At 37.9% G+C, this 21494-nt stretch overlaps 3 protein-coding genes across 3 annotated transcripts; all 3 read left to right on the top strand.

The window, feature by feature from the left end:
• The first annotated feature begins 5437 nt into the window (after positions 1 to 5437).
• LOC120739149 (immunoglobulin kappa light chain-like) lies at positions 5438 to 6701 on the top strand. Its single transcript, XM_040040843.1, has 2 exons — positions 5438 to 5819; positions 5908 to 6701. Exons 1-2 carry the CDS (start codon positions 5666 to 5668, stop codon positions 6615 to 6617), a joined length of 864 nt encoding a protein of 287 aa, XP_039896777.1. The 5' UTR covers positions 5438 to 5665; the 3' UTR covers positions 6618 to 6701.
• Positions 6702 to 15700: 8999 nt separating this feature from the next.
• LOC120739095 lies at positions 15701 to 18291 on the top strand. Its single transcript, XM_040040759.1, has 4 exons — positions 15701 to 16572; positions 16658 to 16783; positions 16870 to 16910; positions 17037 to 18291. The coding sequence occupies exons 1-4, from the start codon at positions 15831 to 15833 to the stop codon at positions 17154 to 17156; spliced, it is 1029 nt and encodes a 342-aa protein (XP_039896693.1). The 5' UTR covers positions 15701 to 15830; the 3' UTR covers positions 17157 to 18291.
• Positions 18292 to 18298: 7 nt separating this feature from the next.
• LOC120739147 (immunoglobulin kappa light chain-like) lies at positions 18299 to 20261 on the top strand. The gene is made up of 5 exons (XM_040040841.1): positions 18299 to 18556; positions 18677 to 19378; positions 19476 to 19598; positions 19692 to 19735; positions 19824 to 20261. Exons 1-5 carry the CDS (start codon positions 18457 to 18459, stop codon positions 19917 to 19919), a joined length of 1065 nt encoding a protein of 354 aa, XP_039896775.1. The 5' UTR covers positions 18299 to 18456; the 3' UTR covers positions 19920 to 20261.
• The last annotated feature ends 1233 nt before the right edge of the window (positions 20262 to 21494 follow it).

Raw genomic sequence — 21494 nt, 5'->3', positions numbered from 1 at the left:
GGTTGCCTCTTCAAATCATTAGACATATGAGTACCATTCACTAATAGCAATCACATTTGCCATGGGTAGTTTCCAGACTCATCAAAACAAGTTTGTTTTTCCACTGTGGTTAGAGCATGCGGCAGACCTCAGTGTACCTCTGTTGCTAAAAGTCAGGATCCCGACTTCACTTCAGAAACGTCGACAGAAAAGCTGAGCAAGCAAGCCGGCTTTCTTGTCCTACTTTGTTGGTTTCAGTGGGTTTATGAAAATACAGATTCACGGGAGCTTCGCTTTTGTGCCACCTTACCTCGCTCCAGCTTCTTCACTGTACTTCTCTGCTAAAATGACTAATGCTGTATTGCTAACAAGTCCTTTCTTTTAAATGACTTGTTCTGTCGTGAGAAGTTGGATTTTATTTTTATCTCTAAGATGTGGCAGCGTGAGAATGAAGTTGCACATCTTTTAGGACTGTGTCCTGGAGACGCTTCATTTTGAGGCAGAACTGCTGTTATTTTTAAAAAGACATTTTTATGCCACACTGTTCTCAGAAGCTCTTATATCAATTTTGGGATGATAATGACTAAAACTGGAAGCAATGAGCTTTTGTAAAGTGTTTTAATATTGTCCATCTGGGTCTGCTACCTCTTTTCTCTCAGATTTTCAAGAACCTTTATGTTCCACTATTAAACTAGGCAGGATCATTACTGTTGGAGCATGGAAAATGTGCGGATTGGAAAAAATGGATTATCTGTTGCATGGACTGCTAAGCTAACAATATATACAGTAACTTTTAAGAACAAGCCTCCACTGTGTGTTTTACCTTGAATGCACAGAAAGCTGCCAGAAAAAGACTACTTGATGTTTGCCAAATGTGAAGTGGTCATCTTGCTGTTACTATGCATGTCCATTCATACAAATTTTAGACTTTCAAAGAATTCAGTTCCTGATCGCAATATCTTACAATGGAAAGTGAGAACACTGAGAAGCTCATTGGAGCCTCTCTACCTTCCATCACAGACACTTATTGCACCGGCTGCATCCGCAAAGCAAGACTTTTTGCACAATACTCAGTCTTTTGCACATTTCTACTGCACTGTTGTGTCTGTATCACGTGGTTTTGCACTGTCTTTGTTTTGGTTTTTTTGCGATTTTTGCAGATTGCACTTTATGTAGTCCTGTGTTGATTGTCTGTTATATGTCATATGTAGCATCATGGTGTTGGAGAAACATCGTCTTGTTTCACTGAGACCTGCTAACCCCCTTAACATTCTTTTGTTTTCTTCTGTTAGTGTGGCAGATGTGGGGGGCTTCACTGGAGGTGTGAGTAAACTCGTGACATTTTCTATATGGGCGCACGATTAGCTAACTATCTTGTGTAAAGATTTAATGGCAGTAAAATTTATTTTCTTTCAACACAGCAACACAGTGACATTGCCAGGCATAAATCTGAAATGTTTTATCTTTGGCAATATAGGTAAGTTATGTTATGACTAGTGCTGACAATAAATTAAAAAAAAAAACTAATGAATTTCACAATTTTCTATCATTAATCGCAATTAATTTCAATTACTTGATCAATAGCCTGGCTGCAATTACACTTTTTCAACTTTATACTTAAGCTTGTAACTGACATTCATGCAATACAGTGGCTTGCAAAAGTATTTGGAACTTCTGAACTTTTCCACATTTTGTCACATTACAGCCACAAACATGAATCAATTTTATTGGAATTCCACGTGAAAGACCAACACAAAGTGGTGTACACGTGAGAAGTGGAACGAAAATCATACATGATTCCAAACGTGAAAAAGTTCAAGGGGGGCGAATACTTTTGCAAGCCATTGTATAATGCAGTACATGGAGAATAAACACAAAGAATGTATGCTTAAAGTCAAAGAGAATTTGAATAATTTTCTTTAATCTTTTAACACAGGTTATCTCCTGTGAAATACAACTTTAAAAAAAAACTTATATACTAATAGGTAATAGGCATAAGATATATTAGTGCTGTCAAACAATTACAATTTTTTAACAGCTTCATCACTGGGTTACTGTGGATTAATTTTGATTAATCACGATTAAATATCATTTAATTTTTATTCTATATTAATCACATTTCATTTTACATGAGCAAACAGACTCAAGAAAAAAGGGAAAATATACGCACTTAACATGTTTATTGAACATCTTGAACATTCATATTAACAAAAAACTCTGTAAACATTTATCCTCTCTCTCTGTCACTCTTGGAGGCACTTCTAGTCCTAGAAAGCATCCTAGAAAAGTCCTAGAAACGTGGAACCAAAGATATGTAAAGCGCGTGTTCTCAAAAAAATTAACATGGCTGCAGTTTGTCGCAATCCACTTGGCAATTGTGTCAGTCAACATGTCTGAGGTACTTATTGAGCCCCCAATGCTCCGTGAGTGGTTTGTTGCAAGCTGGGTGACGCCTTAGCCAAAGTCCTAGCAGCATGCCCGCCGAAAGTATGCTTCGCATCAATGGGATATTTTAAGCTGGAAGTGCTTTGGTGAAAAGAAAATTCCTTCTTACACAATGTGCGTAATACTTTATACCGGTCGACCGTTCAGTCTTGTTTTTTAATACTCAAATTTCCCATCAAGAGGGCCAATGTGCATTTATCATCTTCCATATTGAGTTGATTGGTTCACCTGCCCGTCACTACCACTACTATCGTGGCTCAAGAGTTGGGAGTTCGCCTTGTAATCGGAAGGTTGCCGGTTCGAGCCCCGGCTTGGACAGTCTCGGTCGTTGTCTCCTTGGGTAAGATCCTTCACCCGTTGCTTACCGGTGGTGTTCAGGGGGCCCGGTGGCATTAGTGACCGGCAGCCTCTCCTCTGTCAGTGCGCCCCAGGGTGGCTGTGGCTACAATGTAGCTTGCCATCACCAGTGTGTGAATGGGTGGATGACTGGATGTGTAAAGTGCTTTGGGGTCCTTAGCGACTAGTAAAGTGCTATACAAATACAGGCCATTTACCATTTACCAGATCAGCTGCCCATTTGCGCATGTGCATAGGTAACTCTACTTGGACAAACTGTCCAAAACGCGTTGACATAAACACTTGAGGGATTTCGAGTCATTCTGCACTCTAAATGCGTTAATAGTGTTAACATTTTTCATGATGACGGCTTAATCTGTGTTAACGCATTAATTTTGACAGCACTAGCTATGACTTACACACACACAAACACACAGTTGTGGTCATAGTTTATACAGCTCTTGTCCTCAACCTCAAACATTTGAGGACTATGACAAAAAGGCTTGAAAAAAAGGTGCATGGATACTAACCAATGTAAATAAACTATATTATGTGTGAGCGCTCAAATATCCAAACAGAATTATGCCTGTCTGTCTGAGCTTAACAGTATCAGAAGGGCATCGTCAAGTTTTTTTTTATAAAAAGCATATCGTGTCAATTCTAGTTATCCAGTCAGTCTTAGTTTTAAAGCGAAAAAAGTATTAAGGATTTCTTCATATAGCACAGCAGTTTAAGTAAAATGACATCTGCACGATTTGCCTTCTGATATGTTTCTTCTTGGCTGTTGTCAGGGTGTGTTGTGTGGCAGGCAGGAGATTGGACCCAAATACAGGACTCTGTAACAAAGGATAGAACTTAGGGTGCAGCTTTATTGCCAGATGATGATCTTCATGGAAATAAACACTTAAAAAAATAAACCAAAACCTCAAGTGTGAAACATAAACTAAACTGGCACTGGAAACTAGACACAAGGACGCACAGACTTGAAACACAGCACAAAAAGAGGGTATGAAGATTAATGACGTGAGAACAGGCTATGAATGACGGAGGACTGAAATACACCACAGAGTAATCAGGGAAACCTGAGAAAAACAAACCCGAAGTGAGAGCAAGGATATTTCCTGGAACACGAGGGGGGAAAACACAGCACGGACAGAGTGTACGACGCGACAACAGACTGAGGACTAAACTACACAGGCAGGATAACGAGAGGATGGGGAACAGGTGGAAACATGGCGGGGACTAATCAGATGTAAAGAGACACAGGAAGCAAAGCAGACTCTACTGACAGAGGACAAAGACTATCAAAATAAAAACAGGAAACACACAGACTGACAAGATGCGTACACTTAACACAGTAACGTATTCTTTGAGAAGGTGTGAAGTGGTTATACTGCATTTAACCCATACATTCAAATTTTATGTAACACATAAACTTTTAGATCAGAAGTTTGTACCACTTGTTGTATGAGCACTTGTTGATGCATACCGCTTGTTTTGAGATTTAATGATTAGGATTATTAATATGTAACCTTTAATTATGTTATTGCTTATTGTGACAAGAGATGGGCAGAGTACAGTAACATGTTACTGTAATCTGATTACTTTTTTCAAGTAACGAGGATATTAAGGGATTAGAAAAGATAATTGGATTACCGTTACTTTCCCGTAAGCACGCTGCGTTACTGTGTTACTAATACCGTGATTTTCTTGTGAGAGTGTCTCATGACAATGATGTAAGCGAGTGCGACGTTCGTGGCAACAGCTGTGTGCAGATCAACAATGGACAATATATCGAGTGTGGGAGAGAGTATGAGAGTGCAACTTTTAAAGCGTGGAAGTACTGAGTTTGATTGCGTAAAAAGTGACAAAAACATAGCGTCAGCTGTTCACTGCGAGGGAAGAAAACTTCTTTTTACAGCGAAAAACCCCGTAACTTCCAAGCAAGTACGCTACCACGGAATGGGAAATTCACAGACAAACTTGCGGATTCTTCCACTGACCACTGCGGCACACCTGCACCAGGGCAAACCTCCGCCTAATATACTCCGCCGGTGAAAATAGAGCAACAGGACCGCTGAGTCTTTGATTTTATTTATTTTCTGCTGTGTTTTACTTGCATTTATTTGAAAAAGTGCAAACACAAAAACCTATTTTATGTTATGTGCAGGAATATGCAGAAAATAGGTTTAAATATTAAACAAATTTCTTCCAGTCAGAGAATGTTGCATATAATTAAATTATTGCTTGATGCATGAAGTTAAAAGATTAAAACTAATAAAACAAGTTTTAAAAAGAGACTTTTTTCCATTTGATTACATTTTATGTGATGAATTGTGCAGAAAAAGTAGAATTGGGCTGAAAGATCTATCGCTTTATCACCTATTCAGGTTGTAAATCATGTTTTTAAAAAGTAACTAAGTAATTAATTCCTTTTAAAAATAAGTAATCAGTAAAGTAACAGGATTACATTTGGGGGGAGTAATCAGTAATTAGTTACTGATTACTTTTTTCAAGTAACTTGACCAACACTGATTGTGACAAAACAAGACAGAGGGTTAGCCAGAGTTAGCCCATCAGAAGATGCACCTGGCCTTGCACCTGTTGAAAGTCTAAACTTTAATGACACGTTGATTGTTTAATTTAAAGGTTCTTATATAAAAACAGCCAATACTGAACATCATATCTAAAAAAGAAAATGAAGCTTAGTAAAAGTATGCTGCAAAAAAATATGGAATGAAATGGTTAACAAGAAACACAGGTCCTCGAAAATGCAGTAACCTGCTGTCCCTTACTGAGCTATATACCTTCTTTTACCATCATTTATGTTGTTTCCTAACAGTCCAGACACTGAGCTTAACATATAGACGTCAGTTGACACGTGATCAAATTCCCTAAATAGAACATGCTGTGTCATTTGTGGTTGGCCAATCAAACACAGTCTTCTTTGAAAAGCAAAGACAGGTTCAAGAATCTTTTCATTCAGCACCAGAGTCTGAACACGATGGCATCTGCGCAGTTTGTCTTCTATCTGACGTGTTTGTTCTTGGGGGAAACAGGTGAGTTTTTTTTAAACTGCAGTATAAAACTTTTACCGTCCTTCCTTGTGTCTAAAATGTTCATTTGCGTTCTTTCATTTTATTTCAGCTCACACAAATGACCTCAAATTCTCCTTGTCTGTTCATCAACAAAGACATTTTGTATCAGCTAATACTGGGGACGATGTGACTCTGCGTTGTTTGTATGAAGGTAATGATGTGGCAAGGCTTTACTGGTATAAGTTACATTCGGGAAAGGAGTCAAAGCTCATTTGTACTGTCAACACAGTGGACAATCAAGCCATGTTTCATGATGAATTCAACACTGACCCACGATTCACAGTGAATACTGAAAAAGGAAAGATTGACTTACAGATAAGTGATCTGCAAATTTCAGACTCGGCTACTTACTATTGTGCAAGCAGCTATGGGTACAGGTTTACATTTGCAGAGGGTACTGTCATTGATGTAAAAGGTTCAGGGTCAAACATCCCAACTTTAGTTCAGCAGTCAGCATCTGAGATCATCCAACCAGGAGGCTCTGTGACTCTGAACTGTACAGTACACACTGGGACCTGTGATGAAGAACACAGTGTTTACTGGTTCAGAGACTCTGAAGCGTCTTTCCCAAGAATCATTTACACCCATGGAGGCAGGAATGATCAGTGTGAGAGGAAACCCAACACACAGACACACACCTGTGTCTACAACCTGCCAATGAAGAGCCTGAATATGTCTCATGCTGGGACCTACTACTGTGCTGTCGCCTCATGTGGACACATACTGTTTGGAAACGGGACCAAGCTGGAGTGTGAGTAACTGTTTTGTTTATATACTACAATCTTACATAGCAGCAAGCTACAGGATCTATAATTTTTCCTGGTGTCTGTCCACAGATGAGAGAAACTGTTGTGTCTTTGTGTATTTCTTGAGTGGAGCGTTGGCATTCACCACACTTCTAAATGTTTTAATGGCTTTCATATTGTATGTGACCCACAAGAGAAACAGCACTAAACACGCAGGTACTGCAACCTTTATTGTTATTGACATTATCTAATCAGTACTGACACAGCTTTACAGTAAGAACATTTTATTTGTTTTTCTTCAGAGTCTCGTTCAAGAATTCCTGTTTCTTCAGCAGTTACACAGGTAATTTTTTTTGGGGGGGTTAACATTAAAATGTTAACATAACCAGAACATTTTGGACTCAGTTTGTTTTCAGTTTTATTTATTCTGAGCAATTTTAAATAATTTTGCATTTGATATTTTATAATCAGGTCGCTCAAAATGAAGAAAACATCCATTATGCCGCTTTGAGGCACCACAAGGCTGACAGACCAAGAAGACTGAGAAACAACAGCAAGGCTGAATGTGTCTACTCAAGCATAAAGCAGTAGAAGTGGACGTGTTTCTTATCTATATCAATACTTTAGATGTCTTGAAAACATTTCCTTTCTGTTTGTCTGTACATATTATGAGCAGGCAAGCTCTGTATTAACCTTAGTTAAATTTTTACCAAATACAAAACAGTTTTTGCTTTTATCATAGGTAAGAGTTTCGAATCTGGGCAGGTATCAAAGATTTGCAGTGCATTTTTAAGTTGAATACACAGAAGTGAAGCCATATTTACCTTTAAATCCATTTTTTAATGAAAACTTATTTTTACTGTAGCAGTTGTGAAGTAGTGATGAGTGATTTAAACTGTTTATTCTCTCAGACGTAAAACAGGGAAAGTACATGACACAATGTTAACTATGCTGTGCAGAGAATCTGCATTGGGCTGTCTCATATTCATGACTTCAGTTCCATGACAATATTTGAAAAGGCTCATAATTTGTCACTACAAAAGCTAATAAATACAGGTATTACTTTGTAACACAGGCTTTTCCAAAATGGCTGCTATACACGACTCGTATTTCTACCAGTCTGGAAAATAGATGACACACTTTATTATATTTATATAATAAAGTTTAGGGGGTTTTCCCCATGGTAACATTGGGCATCGGACACTGATTATACTGGATTTGTATGTGTTCACAAATGGCATTGGGAGCAATTGCTTCATCTGTGGAGTGGATGGACCCTTTTGGACTAGTTTGAAATTAGATGTGTGAGTATTACAAATGACTGTAGATTTTCTCTACGTGACTATCTGCTGGTTTCTGGGTTGTCTCTTTAATGAGACGTTCAATAGCTGATCACATAGTAATGTATAATTTGCATATAGGCAGTATTAAACCCAATGAGCTGTTTTGTTCTGCTCTGTTTTTTCCTTGTCTTTTGTCTTTGTTTACTTTTTCAAAGTGAAATTATAAAAAATTCAAATAAAAAAATTTAAAAATACAGTTAAGGAAAAAAATTCCTTTCAAACTCTTTTCATAAAGCTGCTAACCACAAATTTTAAGCAAAGATGCTTCCTAAATTTGAGAGTGTGAATTTAGAAAAAGAAAACTGTTTTGTTGTTTTTTACATTATGCTTTAGAAGTGTAATTTTGTATATATTTGTATATATGTCTTACCATCCAGCCAAGCAGAATGCTTCAATCCTTTACAATTGACACTGCTTTCACTTGATTTAAGGGTTATTTATTTACTTATTTTTTTTAGTTTTTCCAGGCTTACTGACCTCTAATACAGCTCAGCTTTATATTTATATGGAGGATTTTATCACATACACAGTGACAAAACAGTATTTACTTTGGGAGCAATTTTTTTTTGGTATGTTCTTGAAAGAAAATAGATTAATTATTCTGTTATATAATCGTGCTTAAGGGGCAAAAAACCTAGGTTTTTCTTAGAAGATCCCCCATAGACATTTTCAAAATACCACAATAATTAATAATTAATAATCATAACATTTTGTTTTTCCACCTCCGGCTATGAAAGTCTTCTTTTTTTAATTTCTGTGAAATTATGAAAACTTCATATTATATAATTACAGCATAGTCTAAGCAATGAACTGAAAGAAATGGTTGTTTTTCTGGAAGGTTCTCCTTTCTCCACAGAGCAATGCTGGATCTCTGTCAGAGTGACCACTGGGTTCTTGGTCACCTCCTTGACTAAGACCCCAGATAGAATAGAATAATCCTTTAATTGTCCCACAAGGGGAAATTTGGATGTAACAGCAGCCAGAAAGACACATATACAAACAAACAGTACACAAGACACAGAACAGAAATATACACGTTTTTTACATATTTACATCAAGGGCAATGGTTACTATATACAGAGAGTACAGTACAGTTATTAAATTAAATAAAATTAAATACAGAGAAGAAGCAAATCCAGGTTGTAGTGTGAATCAGTTGATAAAATAGTGCAATATACAGCGCTGATGTAAACCTCTATGTTTGTTGGGAGCAGTTCAGATTGTACAGTCTGACAGCTGCAGGGAGGAAGGACCTGCGGAAATGCTCCTTCATGCATCTAGGATGCAGCAGTCTGTCACTGAAGGAGCTCTGCAGTTCAGCAACATGTGCATGCATGGGGTGGGAGACTGTTCATCAGAGATGTTATTTTGGCCAGAGTCCTTCTGTCTCCCACCACCTGTACTGGGTCCAGGGTGCATCCCAGAACAGAGCTGGCCTTCCTGATGAGTTTATCCAACCTCTTCCTCTCAGCTGCCAATAAACTGCTGCTCCAACATACAACACTGTAAAAAATGACAGATGGCACCACAGAGTCTTGGAAGGTCTTTAAAAGCACTCCCTGGACTCCAAATGACCTCAGGCGCCTCAGCAGGTCTGCTCTGACCCTTCCTGTAAAGAGCATCATTGTTGAGGCTCCAGTCCGATTTCTTATTCAGGTTAATATTATCCGATGCAGTCCTGTCTCAGAGGATTGTCTTCTTGCACATTCTTCTTGTTTCATTGCATCGCCACTTCTATTGCACAACACAGTCTTTTGCACCGCAGCTAGCTGAGTTGAACACATTATATTTTCTTGCTGGTTAAGTTTGTCAGTCCTCAGGTCCACACACTGGCCTTGGGCCATGAGCTGTTGTCTGTCTTGCCTGTTAGGAAGAAACACGTTTGCAGATAACTTCTGAAGCAACCTGTAGTACACTAATTTGGTGTTGTTCAAAGGTTGACAGCTATGCAGGCAAGTTTAAATTACTGTACTGTAGTGAGGTTTACAGACATGCACTATACTCAGCTTGTACAGAACAGGGTGGTGTTGATGGTCGCTGTGAGGTTACATCAAGCATAGCAGACATCAATACATATTTAATATAATGAAGCTGATAAAATTCACTCACCAAATTCTGCCTGTTATACTGTCCGCGATCATCATTGCCAGAGACTTCAGCATTCATGTTGATGATTTATCTGATAATACTGCCAAAGATGTCCTGTGCATCTTGCAGTTTTTTGTCACAGTCAGCGGATGCATAGATAAAACAAAAATGGCAAAGGCGAACCAAGGAGAAACTGAACAACAACCTAAACAAGGTAAACTAAGACAATGAATGCATGACAGCTAAACACATAAACACTAGGGGTGGGAGTTTAACATGATAATTGCGATTAATTAATTTTTAAAAAATAACGCATTTTATCTCACCTTGCATTCCAAGCAAAGGGGAACTTTTGTCAGTGCACAATTTCCTGGTATAACAATTAAACTGACGCACACATTAGAACTACATCAGAGAATCAGAAGAAAGCGCGTTGCTAGGACTAATCGGAGGCAAATTTAATTTCAAAAGACTACTCGACAGAAGCCTTGATAAAAGCATGGGTTTGTGCAAACTGTGCAAAAAGGAGTTTCCATAGCACTGAAGCACTTCAACCTACGGTACCATCTAAATGCAAAACATGCTGCAGTGAACACAGAAACTGTGGGAACTGTTAGCGCTAGCAGTCCAAGTACCAACCATAGGTGCTGCCAGCTGTTTATCTTGCCTTGTTTGGCAAGATAAACAGCTGGCACAACCTCAAATATCTAAAATAGAATTTCTTTTATGGACGATCGTGGCTCAAGAGTTGGCGGTTCGTCTTGTAATCGGAAGGTTGCCGGTTTGAGCCCCAGCTCGGAACGTCTCGTCATTGTGTCCTTGGGCAAGACACTTCACCCGTTGCCTACCGGTGGTGTTCAGGGGGCCCGGTGGTGCCAGTGTCTGGCAGCCTCTCCTCTGTCAGTGCGCCCCAGGGCGGCTACAATGTAGCTTACCATCACCAGTGAATGAATGAGTGGATGACTGAATGTGTAAAGCTCTTTGGGGTCCTTAGGGATGAGTAAAGCGCTATATAAATACAGGCCATTTACCATTTTTTTCATTTAGACATACTATATTAGTACAATTGATCTAAATTCTGACAAAAAATGTAAAATCTGAGTAGAAATAAATTATAATTGGGAATACAGAAATGAACTAAACAGGCAGGCGAGCAGACGGAACACACAGTTAAGGTGAGGGTACGACGCGACAATGAGTAGGGGGAGATGCAGACACTAAATACAAGAGGTGAACGGAGCGAAGAGGAAGCAGCTGGGAGACACGGCTGACACAGATGACAAGACAGGGAGAGCACAAAGCTGAACGCACTGACATAAGACACAGGCCTACAAAATAAAACAGGAAGCACACGACAGACAAAGAGACCTAGATGAGACACAGAACTTAACAGACGCAGACTCATAAGCAGACATAATGACAACATGGACAGACAGGGGAAACACGGAAGTTAGGACCAGGGCAGGCACAGAGCAGAAACCTAACAAATGGCGAATCATAATGGAATACCTAATCAGAATAAACAATAGCATAAAGAAACACAAAACACTGAGTCGACAGACTCAGGACCATGACAATAGCATTCATTAGTAGGGTTGGGAAAACTTCTGTTTACGTTTGTTATCCTTTTGTATACTCTCACTCATACTCTCTCTCTCTCACTGTTTCTCTGTTTCGAATCAAAATGCAGTTTAAATGCTTTTTTTTCAGATATTAAAAGAGCTGGATTTTACAATATTCATGTCCATGTAAATTATTTGATTCTGTCGCCGACCAAAACCCTTTTAAATTAAAAAAAAAAAAACATTTGTGCTTTGGGGCAAATTTTTTGTGTGGTTAATCAAGATTAATTAATTACAAAGTATCTAATTAATTTGATACATTTTTTAATGTATCTAATTAATTCGATACACTAACCCACCCCTAATAAATACACATGTGGGTGACAAGGGAACAGGAAACACACGGAAAACACAGCTAGGACGAATAAACATAATGACAAGACAGGAGGAAGCAAACTGAACACATTGAACATAAAACAAGTCTGTGAAAGTGCAACAGGAAACGCACAGACGAAGACGCATGGACTTGACATGATGATAGGGAAATAGAAAGTGGACATGAGACACAGACATAACTAAGCAATAAATACAGAGGGCACGATGGTTAGGGAGAACACACAATAGGACACTGGTTTACATGTTTCCCACATGTAAACTAGAGGAGGAGACGAGACACAGAGGGAGAGAAAGGGAGCGGGGAGACGAGAGAGACACAAAGGGAGGGAGACTTAGGCTACGTTCACACTGCAGGTGAAAGCACACCAAATCTGACTTTTCTGACCCTATGCAACCCATACCCGATCATGGTATGACAGTGTGAACAGCAAAAATCCGATATTTTCAAATCCGATCGTGAACATTTGTACTGTATAAATCTGCAGATTCTGACAGAAATCTGCAACTATCCTTTGAAGCACCGCTCCTCTCTAAAACAGTAATAAGGATAATTATTAGGCCATATGTAAATAACAAAATAACTTTATAACTTAAAGAAAAATTGGGAAACATAAAGTCCGAAACAAGTCTTTATATTAAGAGACATCAGTCAAACAATACTGTTTGCTCTGGGTCTAAACAGAGAGCGTTGTGTGTGATGTCTTCTTTTGCGCATGCGGGCCGCTTTGAGGGTTCACACTAGAGCACGTTTGCTGTCGCATTTTATTTGTGGTGTGAACAAGCAGACAAAAAAATTGGACTTGATCAAAAACACAGGGGACTTGACAGACTCGCATACTGAAGACACCATAACCAACATACTAGGGAAGACAAAGACATGGGAGGAACCTAGACAGACAAGAACTAAATAAGAAAACAGAGAACTCCGACAGAACTAACAAAAGCCAAATTATACAAACTAGAACATAATATTACAAAAAGGCATGAAATGCATGAAACATACAATGTGAACCATGTCACTTTTTAGTTTACCACTCCAGCTCAGTTTAGATGTGGAGTCTTTTAAAAAAAGTTAAAAACTTTCCTGGTCAATCAGGCCTTCTGCTGATATTCCTTTATTTTATTTATTTATTTATTTTTTTACCTTAAATTCTGTTTTTAACATCTTTCTTTGTTGATATTGTGTTGTAAATGTTGTTCAGGCTTTGTGACTGTTATGTCTCTGAAAAGTTCTGTTCTGTTCTGTAGTTCTGTTGATATACTGTAGCTCATTTGCAGATATGGCAATTTTGGCAATATGCAGATTTGTTCATCACTCTGAGATCTGCTGACCCCCTATACATTGTTCTTTTTCTTTCAGGTGTGGCAAGTATTGTGGTTTTACAGGACGTAAGGTTTTTACTTTCATAGGTGCTCAAAAAACCCCATTGCATTTCAGGCAACATAAAAAAATGCAACAAAAAATGTTGCAAAATATAAAAGCTATCATGAGAGCATATTTCTCTTATATTTGCTTCCCTTCATTGGCTTCCTGTTAAATCCACAATTGAATTAAAAATCCTGCTCCTCACATACAAGGTCTTAAATAATCAGGCCCCATCTTATCTTAATGACCTCATAGTACCATAATACACTATTAGAGAACTTCACACTCGCACTGCAGGCTTACTTGTTGTTCCTACACTGTGAGAAAAAGTCCTAATATAAAAGTATTTTACTGTGTATTTTACAGTTTTGTTCTGTTCTTCTAGATTATCATTAAATTTACATATATAGACTGTGATTTCACATTTCAAATGTAAATTAACGTAAAATCACTGTAATGTAATAAAACATAATTTCCTTGTTTTTTAAATGTATCTGTCTGTACATGTGCATATTTAGATTGTTAAAATACATTCACAAATGTATCATGATTGCACAAATATTTGTCCGTTATGTGAAGGATTGAACTGTTAAATTCAAATGTTATGCTATGGAAAAATATATAACATGATTCCTATACACTTTGTTGACATCAAATATTTATTACTATTATTGCTATTTAGGCGATTGTGGCTCAAGAGTTAGCAGTTCGCCTTGTAATCAGAAAGTTGCCGGTTCGAGCCCCGGCTGAGACACTCTCGGTCGTTGTGTCCTTGGTCAAGACACTTCACCTACTGGTGATGGCCAGAGGGGCTGATGGTGCGATATGGCAGCCTCGCCTCTGTCAGTCTGTCCCAGGGCATGTAATCCATTATTATTTAAACCAACTGTTAACTGTATATTTCTGTACATTTAAGTATTATTATTCATATTGCCACATTCATTGACCTTGTTTATAGGTAATTTCATTGTTTGATCACGTTAAAATGTACCTAATTTAATGTTTAAAAGCACTTGAAAAAGGCAAAATCCCATGTAAAATTAGGGCAACAAACTGTATTGTCATTACTGAAAATAACCGTATTTTTATGAGAAAGTTATTTTCTGTTATTTTCTGGTATTATTTTGGCGCCCCAGCTGCCGGAATATTACTGTTTTTCTAGGATTTTTTTTTTTTAACAGTGTAGAGTATTTTAAGGTAGAATAGGAGGCAGAGCCTTCAGTTTTCAGGCCACTCTTTCATGGAATCAGCTTCCAGTTTGGATTCAGGAAACATACACATACACTATCTCTACTTGTAAGATTAGGTTTCTTTTCGTTAAAAAGGAGTTTTTCCTTCCCAGTGCTGCCAAAGTGCTTGCTCAGAGAGAGTCATATAATTGTTGGGATTTTCTGTGTATGTATTATTGTGTGATTTACCTTACAATATAAAGCACCTTGAGTCGACTGTTGCTGTGATTTGGTGCTGTATAAATAAAAAATTTAATGAACTGCAAGTGGCTTCTTGCACCTTGATGGTGGGGATAAATGGCTGCATGTGTGTAATGACAGTGCAGCAGTGAGTGACGTGAGGGTATATTGGCAGCTTAAGTGTGCTTTGGTTGTAACTGTATCTCTGCTTTAGCTCTGGGAGAGCTACCATGTTCAGTGTTTACTTTGATGCTTGCCATATACAAACATTTGCTTGCTTAATTTGCTGCTTAATTTAGAATTATATAACAAGGGGACAGACATGAAACTGCTTGTTAGTCAATTAATCCATTATTTTTGACCCTCTGAAAATAGGGAATTTGTATATTATAAAAATATATTTAATTCCTTTACAGCTAATGCGACAAACCCTTAAAAACTCTTCATTTAAACGCTGAAGTTGTAATCCTGAACTTCAATGACATCTTAATTGTTTCATTAAAAATCGACTGTGTTGGACTATAGAGGTAAACTACAAAAATTGTCTTTGAACGAAAAACCATGGAACTGCTGTTTGTCATATGGTAAAAGTTCATACTATGAAAACCAGCCGGTATTGAACACCATATTTCAAACAGGAAATGACACTTTCCTAAAGTATGCTGCAAAAAACATGGAATAGGGTGGTATAATGGAAACAAAGGTCAACTAGAACATGGGTTTTAGATTGCCAGGGAAGACTAGATTGGTCTTCCTTTACCAAACTAGTCTTTTGCGATCATTTATGTTGTTTACTAACAGTCCAGACACTGAGCTTAACATATAGACGTCAGTTGACACGTGATCAAACTCCCTAAATAGAACATTCTGTGTTGTTTGTGGTTGGCCAATCAAACACAGTCTTCTTTGAACAGCAAAGTGAGGCTGAAGAATCTTTTCATTCAGCACCAGAGTGTGAACACGATGGCATCAGCACAGTTTGTCTTCTATCTGACATGTTTGTTCTTGGGGGAAATGGGTGAGTTTTTTAAAACTGCAGTATAAAACTTTTACCATCCTTTCATGTGTCTCAAGTGTTCATTTACGTTCTTTCATTTTATTTCAGCTCACACAAATGACCTCAAATTCTCCTTGTCTCTTCATCAAGAAAGACATTTTGTATCAGCTAATACTGGGGACGATGTGACTCTGCGCTGTTTCTATGAAGGTAACGATGTGGCAAGGTTTTACTGGTATAAGTTACATTTGGGAAAGGAGTCAAAGCTCATTTGCACTATCACAGTGGACAATCAAGCCATTTTTAATGATGAATTCAAGAGTGATCCACGGTTCACAGTGAATACTGAAAAAGGCAACATTGACTTAAAGATAACAAATCTGGACATTTCAGACTCCGCTACTTACTATTGTGCAAGCAGCTATGGGTACATGTTTGCATTTGCAGAGGGTACTGTCATTGATGTAAAAGGTTCAGGGTCGAACATCCCAACTTTAGTGCAGCAGTCAGCATCTGAGACCATCCAACCAGGAGGCTCTGTGACTCTGAACTGTACAGTACACACTGGGACCTGTGATGAAGAACACAGTGTTTACTGGTTCAGAGACTCTGAAGATTCTTTCCCAAGAATCATTTACACCCATGGAGGCAGGAATGATGAGTGTGAGAGGAAACCCAACACACAGACACACACCTGTGTCTACAACCTGCCAATGAAGAGCCTGAATATGTCTCATGCTGGGACCTACTACTGTGCTGTCGCCTCATGTGGACACATACTGTTTGGAAACGGGACCAAGCTGGAGTGTGAGTAACTGTTTTGTTTATATATTACAATCTTACATAGCAGCAAGCTACAGGATCTATAATTTTTCCTGGTGTCTGTCCACAGATGAGAGGAACTGTTGTGTCTTTGTGTATTTCTTGAGTGGAGCGTTGGCATTCACCACACTTCTGAGTGTTTTATTGGCTTTATTATTGTATGTGACCCACAAGAGAAGCAACTTCAAAAACACAGGTACTGCAACTTTTATTGTTATTGACATTAACTACTCAGTACTGACACAGCTTTACAGTAAGAACATTTTATTTGTTTTTCTTCAGAGTCTCGTTCAAGAATTCCTGTTTCTTTAGCAGTCGCACAGGTAATTTTTTTGGGAGGTTAACATTAAAATATTAACATAACTGGAACATTTTGGACTCAGTTTGTTTTCATTTTTATTTATTCTGAGCAATTTTAAATAATTTTGCATTTGATATTTTATAATCAGGTTGCTCAAAATGAAGAAAACATCCATTATGCCGCTTTGAGGCACCACAAGGCTGACAGACCAAGAAGACTGAGAAACAACAGCAAGGCTGAATGTGTCTACTCAAGCATAAAGCAATAGAAGTGGACGTGTTTCTTATCTATATCAATACTTTAGATGTCTTTAAAACATTTTGTTGTTTGTTTGTCTGTTCATAAGATGAGCAGTCCAGCTCTGTATCAGTCTCTACCAAATACAAAACAGTTTTTGCTTTTAACATAGGTAAGAGTTTTGAAGCTGGACTGGAGGTCAGAGTTAGATCACATCAAGTGTAGCGAAGGTTAATATGACTTTTAACTGATGATGCTTAGATTCATTCACTTAATTCCACCCTTATACCAACTTTATACTATCTAGAAAAATACAGCATAAAAAGTGTCAGTGTAGAGGATACAAATTCAGTTATGTGTATTCACAAAGAGCAGTAAATGTCAGAGCAGCAGGAGCCCAGATCGACTGATCGCAGTCTGTACACTAAGAAAATCTAATATAAATTACTGTTATGTGTGCAGAGAATCTGCATCGGGCAGTGTTTCATAGTCATGACTTAAATCCATTTGCATTGGAAAATATATTTAAAAAGGATGATAATTTTTCACTACGAAAAGTTCATGGACGAGTTGAAGGTATTACTGTTATACATGACCTGTATTTTTACATAGATGAAAATAGAACCTTCCCAAATTTAGGATTTTTTTTTTTTTACATGGTTACATTGGGCACTGATTATACTGGCGTTGGTGTATGTCGTATGTGATCAGCTATTGAACATGTGCATTTTATTCTATTAAGCCTGGTGAGCAGTTTTGTTCTGCTCTCTTTTTGCTTGTTTGATGTTTTTCTTTACATTTCAAAAGTGGAATTATTAAAAGAAATGTAAAAATACAGTTAACAAAAAAATATTTCCATTTAACACTGTTTTCATAAAGCTGCTAAACACAATGTTTGAGAGCATGAATGTAATAAATTTTTGACATTGTGTTTTAGAACTGTAATCTTCTACAATCTTTCTCATTACTTTTACCACATTAACATTCAGATTTAGGAATTGATATTGCTTTATATGCACTATATGGATTCAAATATGGGGCCAACTAAACATTGCTTCAGGAGCTGCTCATCCATGGAAATACATGCCACAAAACTCCCAGTACGCATTTGTTCTGTCAGCATTAATGCTAGACGAGGATTGAAACTCTTCTTGATTATGTAGAGCATTAGCAACCTTCATGCACTATGCGCCGCTCAGGTCACACACTTTGTTCTCAATGTGAATCTCTCATCACATTTTGACACTATGCTGTGAATGTGAAGCTCTTTCTTTGCATACAGTGTGACTTTAAATCAGCCAATCAAATACAGTCTTGCCCCTGAAGACACTATGAACAGAAAGATTCTTTCCATTCAAGTCACGGATTTGAACATGATGATATCTCCACCATCTGTTTTCTATTTGATGCTGTTGTTCTTTGGGGAAATGGGTGAGTTGTGTTTTTTCCTCAGTAGCGTTTATCTTTTAGAGATCAAGGTCACTGTCAGTGATGTGAGTTCTACGTGTTTCTAAATCAGCTGTCGTTGCTTTTTTCCTTCTATCATTTCAGCTCAGAAGAGTCATCAACTCTCGTCTGTTCATCAAAACAGAGGGTTTATATCCACTAATGTCGGGGAGAGTGTAACTTTGCAGTGTTTCTATGAAGGTGAAGTGGTAGCAAGGTTTTACTGGTATAAGCAAACACTGGGAGAGAAGCCAAGGCTCATTTCTAGCTTCTATTCGTATGATAAAAATGGCACTTTCTATGATGAATGTGAGAACAATCCACGCTTCACACTGTCTACTGAAAAAGCTCAAAACCATTTGACGATCACAGATGTGCAGGTTTCGGACTCAGCTACCTATTTCTGCGCGAGTAGCTTTTCGGTAAGTTTTGAATTTGCAGAAGGAATCACTGTGAGTGTTAAAGGTTCAGGTTTGAACAGCCGGCCTTTAATTCAGCAGTCTGCATCTAAGACCATCCAACCAGGAGGCTCTGTGACTCTGAACTGTACAGTACACACTGGGACCTGTGATGAAGAACACAGTGTTTACTGGTTCAGAGACTCTTCAGAGTCTCATTCAGGACTCATTTACAGCCATGGAGGCAGGAATGATGAGTGTGAGAGGAAACCAAAGACACACACAAACACCTGTGTGTACAGCCTGCCAATGAAGAACCTGGATGTTTCTCATGCTGGGATCTACTACTGTGCTGTTGCCTCGTGTGGATACATGCTTTTTGGAAACGGGACCAAGCTGGACTTTAAGGGTAAGTACAGTTAAGAAAAGTTTTTACTCCCACTTTGAAGTCAATATTTTAACAAAGTTGAAAACTCCGTAATGTCTCCTGCTGTTTGAATATGTAGACAAGCTGGACTCTCTTCTCTTGGCGTATGTCTTACATGGAGCAGTCGCATTCAATACAATCCTGATTGTATTTCTAATTTCCTCAATGAGTTTGAAGAAGATAAAACACTGTCTCTGCACAGGTAACTTGTGCTGTAATGTATGCATATATACAAGATGCATATACACTGAATTTCATGTTACTTTGATATCAAATCTATTCTTTGGCTTTCCAGAATCTCACAGAAGATTTTCAGATCTCACCATGACAAATGAAACGGTAATGTCTTCTTGGATTGATGGGAAATTGTGTTTTGTTTTGTTTTTCCCACTAACCACATTTGTGATTTTCATCTTTTCTTAACCAGGGCTACGAAAGTGTTTTAAGGGCGAACAAGATCAACAACACAGGAAGACAGGGGGATGACACCTGGAGTGAATGTGTTTACTTCAGTGTAAATTAGTAAAACTAATGTTTCATCTGTATTTAACAGAACAAGAGATCATGCTTTCTCATTTTAAAGTATATCATGGTAAAGTTTTCAAACATCTGTGATGACTGTAGAGTTTTGCGTCAAAAAATTATTAAACAAACCTTTCAAAAAAAAAAATGAACACAAGTGGATTTCTGATATTCACTCACTTGTCAGTTGGAGACAACTTTTTGCCTTCAGAGCTGCCTTACATGCTGTTTATATTCTAGGCCTTCACAAGACTCATAAATGTATACAACAGATTTTGAGGTACAGATCAATTAAAATGTATAAATACCCTGTCTGACATGAATAAATGTATGATTAATGCTAGTGTGTGGTGACTATTACAGAAAGCTAAGCATGATGATTACAGGCGGACCACCACTGACTGCTTTCATGAGCTCAGAAACACAGACCTGGATTTTGAGTTTATTAAAATATATACATAACAACAAAATCAGCTGAATGAAATGGTTTGAACAGTGTGTGATGGATAAAATCTACAGGGGACAAAATAAAAAATTAAGCTTGTTAAACACTTTACATTCAGACATTCTCATAGATGCTAATCTAACGTGTCTGTTTTATTAAACTGGACACAGCCAGACCAGCCATCCGCTCTCCATCACGCTCAGCTTCCTTTGCAAACATACTAAAGGAGGTACTAACAACTTTTTTACCCTCCAGCTTCTTTACATCAGACATGTTGGCCAAGGTGATTGGCAAGAAGAAACTCATCTGTTATGATGATGCCTCAGTTGCTAATGCTAATGCAACACAAAGCACAGATCATGGATCGAAAAACACTGGAAACAGAGCCATTCCCAGCTTGCCTAGCATGCTGGTGTCCCATCAGTTTACCTTGAATGACAAGCGGTTTTTGCACAATGAACATGCACAAACCACAAGAAAAAAGCTGCTGACCTCAGTCATTACAGTCAATTTTGAATGTATCACTATGAATATAGCGGAGATTTCATCAACAAATCTGACTATGGACAAATGATGGTAGAAATGTAAAAGATTGACAGGAGAGGAGCTGTATGACAGCACTGCCTGAGATGAAAGGTGAAAGGTGAAAGACTGATTTTCTTTGGTACTTTTAATTTATGCCCATTTTTAGAGAAAAAAATTTATGTTCAAACAATTTCATGTTCTGTTTTTTCATAAGATATAAAAACATAACAACCATAATGGTTTAATTATATTTTACCTAAAGTTGGAGAGAACATTCAAGACATGCTGTGATTTATTAAACAAAACCTTTTTAACTACCATCTATAATAACCAATATCAGTTCAACATAGTGATGTTCGATTCGTGAACGAATCGTTCAATACTCGAGAATCACTTTACTGACTCGTGAATCATGATTCACAAGCCCAACTGACTCACTGACTCATCCCTGTTTCGGTTAGCAAACGAATTCGCTTAGTAGAAATATATCTAGCTTATAATTAAAATTGTGGGGGGGGGAACAACAGCCAGTTTCTTAACAAAAGCATTTCTGCTCTGAACTGGAAGAAAAAACCCTGAGTAGAAGCTCACATCAAGAAAATAGCT

The sequence above is a fragment of the Simochromis diagramma genome, unplaced genomic scaffold, assembly GCF_900408965.1.
Source record: "Simochromis diagramma unplaced genomic scaffold, fSimDia1.1 OVJJ01000317.1, whole genome shotgun sequence".
Classification (NCBI taxonomy): Eukaryota; Metazoa; Chordata; class Actinopteri; order Cichliformes; family Cichlidae; genus Simochromis; species Simochromis diagramma.
The sequence above is the reverse complement of the archived record's forward strand: the minus strand, read 5'-3'. Positions and strand labels throughout refer to the sequence as shown.